Source organism: Pinus tabuliformis, chromosome X (genome assembly GCF_031772625.1).
Source record: "Pinus tabuliformis cultivar Carrire ecotype Pingquan chromosome X, CPIR1, whole genome shotgun sequence".
Taxonomy (NCBI): domain Eukaryota; kingdom Viridiplantae; phylum Streptophyta; class Pinopsida; order Pinales; family Pinaceae; genus Pinus; species Pinus tabuliformis.
The window spans coordinates 515,180,034-515,185,236 of record NC_142308.1 but is presented as its reverse complement, the minus strand read 5'-3'; the positions used below and the strand labels follow the sequence as shown (position 1 = coordinate 515,185,236).

Sequence of the window (5,203 nt, the reverse complement as noted above, 5' to 3'; positions counted from 1 at the left end):
CAAACAATAAAATAAATTTTTTTGGGTAATATATTAATATACATTCAATAATCCAACCATAATAAATCCTAACATAATAATTTGGATTATGTTTTCTCTAATGAAGAGTTTTTATAATACATACGAAACAGGTTAATGGTTCAAGATTTAAAAGATTTAAAGACATATAACAAAATTTAGAAGATCTACAGACATTTAATAAGAGCGAAAATCTGTCTCTTTACAAACCACCCATAAGTAATTCCAAATAAAATGATTTTTTTAAAATAACAGTGATAAAACAACCTGCATTATAAATAATTCCCGGTAATAAATGTTCTCCATGCTTGTTCTCCATGCTTATGATAGATTTTTAGAGCACTAAATTACAATAAAATTTTCCAGTGATATATTAATATACATTCAATAATCCAACAATAATAAATCCTAACAATAATAATTTGGATTATGTTTTCTGTAATGAAGAGTTTTTATAATACATACGAAACAGGTTAATGGTTCAAGATTTAAAAGATCTAAAGACATCTAACAAAATTTAGAAGATCTAAAGACATTTAACAAGAGTGAAAATCTGTCTCTTTACAAACCACCCACAAGCAATTCCAAATGAGATAATTTTTTTAAAATAACAATGATGAAACAACCTGCATTATAAATAATCCCCGGTAATAAATGTTCTCCATGCTTGTTCTCCGTGCTTATGATAGATTTTTAGAGCACTAAATTACAATACAATTTTCCAGTGATATATTAATATACATTCAATAATCCAACAATAATAAATCCTAACAATAATAATTCGGATTATGTTTTCTGTGATGAAGAGTTTTTATAATACATACGAAACAGGTTAATGGTTCAAGATTCTAAAGACATGTAACCAAATTTAGAAGATCTGAAGACATTTAACAGAGTGAAAATCTGTCTCTTTACAAACCACCCACAAGCAATTCCAAATGAGATAATTTTTTTAAAATAAGAATGATGAAACAATCTGCATTATAAATAATCCCCGGTAATAAATGTTCTCCATGCTTGTTCTCCGTGCTTGTGATAGATTTTTAGAGCACTAAATTGCAATAAAATTTTCCAACTATCTGAAAAAGCCAATTCAACAACAAAATACTGGGAAAATAATTGTAGCGGATGTCTTTGATCTCTAATGGGAGAGGACCAAGGTGAAAGATCGTACATTGTGAAGGGTGAAGGCCATGATTTCAGAGTTCTCATGATTTTCCACAGATACAGTTCAAAAGCAGGGTACAGGTGCAAGCACAGGCAGAAATGATTGCAGAGGTTGTGAGAAACATGGTAAATATAATCACTTTAACGGGAGTCTTTCGGCTCCGTGGTGTTTGGCTCGAAAAATTCCATGAGATTATGCTTACATTTCCCCGGGTCGCTGAAGCTGAGAACCCAACAATAACATCTCGTGGAAGGATCTGCGAGAAATTTATATCGTCTTTTCGCAAAATCGGCTCTGCGGGTTTTGAACTTCCATTCGCCAGAAACACACTGAGCGCCATTCCTGTGGCGTTATACTCGATCCACGCTTCCCAAGTTATATTGCCATTGTTAAGCCTCTGGTTTCCGGGTAACGAATTGCTCGCCACAAAAGAAATATTATCAACATGAAGCCCCACACGATTGCTGTCAAATTCAATGGCTACTGCCTGTGAAGGAGCCGTACCATTGGTGGAATTACTGAAAAGCCCAAGCCACATCTCGGAGGATCCATTCGCCAGTGGTGACTCAGAGCTGACTGGAGCCATGAAGAAAGCAAGGGCGGTGTTCTGGGTCGTTGCTGCGCTGTCTACAGTGAACTGAAAGTGAGATTGAAAGTTGCCAAGAAGCGGAGGAAGTTTCTTTCGCCACTGATACAGAGATTTAAAGCCATGGATGCGTGGAAGCTGCTTGTTCCACAAGCGAATTGGGGATTTGTACTGGGCCCAGCCCAAGTTCCCATTAGAATTGCCAGGAGTTCCACTATTTGTCAAATAGATCCTGTTATTCTCAGCATTTGCATTCTCGTTGAACACAATATCATTCACAGAGCTCGAATTAAAATTAGGAAAATCAAAGCTCGTGGTTGTTTCTTTTGCTTGTGCGAGCAAGATTAAAGACCCTGCAACAATTAGAATCGAAAGTGTAGCCCTACTCTGCTGGTCCCTGCATCCCATATTTAGGGATGTTTGAACTCAAAGACTCTACAATTTTTTTTTTCCAGAGTTGAAGCTGAACTCTGGTTGTGGAAAACTCTGACAAGTGAAGGCCATAAATGCCCACCTAGCGCGTCTGCTCCGTGTGTTCCAACCGTGTTTTTCAACCATGGAAAGAAAATTCCGAAGTCAACACAGAAAGGGATGCAGCAGAGCTTTAAACTTTTTTAAATACGAGACTAAATTTTATAACACAGTCTCGCGAAGTTCAAAATTCAGAACAGTGGAGTTGGGAAATCGATCCAGCTCATTAAGCATCAACGCTGAGACTTGAATAGACCGAACAGTATTTTAATATTCTCTGTTCATCTGTGTGCTCCTTCGACGAAGGTCAAAACTCAGAGAGAATCCAAAGGAAAGAGAAAACGATCTTAAAGGATAGATTTATAACTTTTCAGACTGGTTGGTGGACGAAATTAATAACAAAGATGCAAGTGGTTTGGTAAGTGTAGCTGTCATGTATCATTATTCTAGTTCTATTCTAGTTCTAGTCAAACAACCATTTATATATTATTATTTAAAAAAACACATACATATATCAAAATTGGGACCCCATGGCATGTTTTCCAATTAACATTAACGATGGACATAGTCTGATATAGTCTGATAGGTGAAGAAGAAGTGGAGGGGACACAAAGTATTGAAGATATGCATGATGTTGACATATACTAGTAGGTCTAAACTATACTAGGACAAGTTTTAGTGGAGGATTAAAGGAAGGAGGAAATTTTTCTTGGTTGGATGAGAGCGAAACACAAAGGAAAAGGTGACAAAGATGGCTCATGCACTCAGAAATATAGAGTTTATGGACGACACCAACCCACCTGTAACTATTTAGGTGGAATCACCATCTGAATAATTACACCTTCATAGGTTGACTTGAAATTTTTAATATTGGAAGTTTCAACTTGATATGAAATATTAGTATGTCAAAAATTATTAGGGGAATTTTGAGGTCTAAAATGAGCTTCTTAAGAAAATTGTACAACCAGATTAAACTTTATAAAAACTCAAATTTCGAGCGGGAGTACTCGTTGGATGCATAATTTAATTTCTCATCCAAGGAGTACCCATATTGCATACTTTCGATAGACCCTGCTACATGGAAAACAAGAAATACATGAAAAAACGTGTATGCAATAGCGTTTTTCATGTATTTCTCATTTTTCATGTAGTAGGGCCCATAAAAAAACATGGAACATGTGTACGCTTTGGATGAAGAATCAAATTCTGCGTGTTGTTACTCGAAATTTGAGTAAATCCATAAGGAACTAAGTTGAAAATACGAGTTGAAAAAATAGTTTTTTCTTTTTTCCTTTAAAATTTGATTACATAATCTAATCTTATTTTATTATTTCCACTATTATTTTATGATTTCCTTAGGAGACCCATTTTAGAACTCAAAATTCGGGTAATATTTTATTCAACTTATTATCAACAATAAGTTACATAGTAGCGAATACTTGTCACCTAGTTTAAATATAGTTAAATTAAAGTAAAAGATTGAAGATTTGGTGAAATGGAAGCCTATATAAGTGCATGCAGAAACTAGAAATGAAAACTAGAAGAAAAAGAAGAAAAATTGGAAAACAAGAGATTTGGAAAAAAATTGGGCTATATTTAATTATAGAGAGTTAAGTTATGCAATTTGTAAATTCTAAAAATATAATTAAATTAAAGTAATCGAGTGAAAATTTGGCGAAATGAAAACCTATATAAGTGCATGCACAACCAAAAACCAAAACTAGAAGAAGAAAAAAGTAAAATTGGAAAACAAGAAATTAGGAAAAAAGGGGGATATGTTTAATTATACAGAGTTTTTTTTTTTTTTTTTTTTTTTTTTTTTTTTTTTTTTTTTTTCGATGATGTGGTTCACGGGGCACCGGAGGTGGGCCGCTACGTCCACATAGACAGGCACGGCCATCAGGCCTACCCCCGAGGGCGTCGAGGAGATTTGACCCCGTGACCTCTCAAACCGGGAGAGTACTATCAACGGGAACTCGACCATTTGAGCTATCCCTCAGGGGCTTTTAATTATACAGAGTTATACCATTCGTAAATTCTTAATATTTTGATAACAAATTGTTAATTATTTTCCCTTTATTAATATGCCCCTTTTTATGATTTTTTTAAAATACAAATTTTGGTGTTGAGTCACCTTGCATTCATAGATAACAATTAATGATGACTATTCAGCTATTAATTTATGACAGGTCTTCCCACAATGAAAAAAAAGGAGAAAACTTCACATAAACTGATGTGAATTTGGACCTAAATTTTAAAGATGAATAGTTTGTATAAGATTTTACATATTATAAATTTGGATCACTTTACTAAGTTAACAACATACATTTTGTTCAAATTACATACAAGTATTCTAATGATGTTTTTAAATTTATTTTTTTGTTCTAAAATTTCTAAAATGTAATTTAAAAATGAGAAAAAACCTAAAGTATACCCTAAACAATTTTTTTATTATTATGCCAATATTGATGTTGAAGATGGGCTTACTTAGTGTCAAATTTGAAGCAACACCATTATGGTGACTTTAATCAACAAATTTTACTCAACTTTGAAACTTTGGAAATATTGTGGAGTTCTTACATAGTGGAACATTTTCTGTGGAAAAGTTTGACAAAACAACTATATTTTAAAGGGACGTCAAATATAGTTAAATTAAAGTAAAAACTTTATTTTGATGATAGCAACCAATTCATAATTACTAAGATGACCCATGAACATGTGAATTTAAGGGTTTAGATTAGATTTACTATATATGGTTCCCTTATTCTTGACATAAAACATGGATATGGTATTCTACAACTATGCTATGATTCCCTTGCTACTTTTTTATATATATAAGGTTGTCGGGTTGATTACCTTGTGACTCGTAATTATTATTATTATTATTATTATTTATATATATATTGTTGGGTTTGTTTTGTGCGCAATAGTTTTTCCTTATATTTTATATAAATTTAAGT

General features: G+C 33.2%; 1 protein-coding gene across 1 annotated transcript; it reads right to left on the bottom strand.

Annotated features, from left to right (window-relative positions):
* Nucleotides 1–956: 956 nt before the first annotated feature.
* LOC149140942 (lectin-like) lies at nt 957–2,577 on the bottom strand. Its single transcript, XM_089448446.1, has one exon. It carries the CDS (start codon nt 2,178–2,180, stop codon nt 1,227–1,229), a length of 954 nt encoding a protein of 317 aa, XP_089304572.1. The 5' UTR covers nt 2,181–2,577; the 3' UTR covers nt 957–1,226.
* Nucleotides 2,578–5,203: the final 2,626 nt, after the last annotated feature.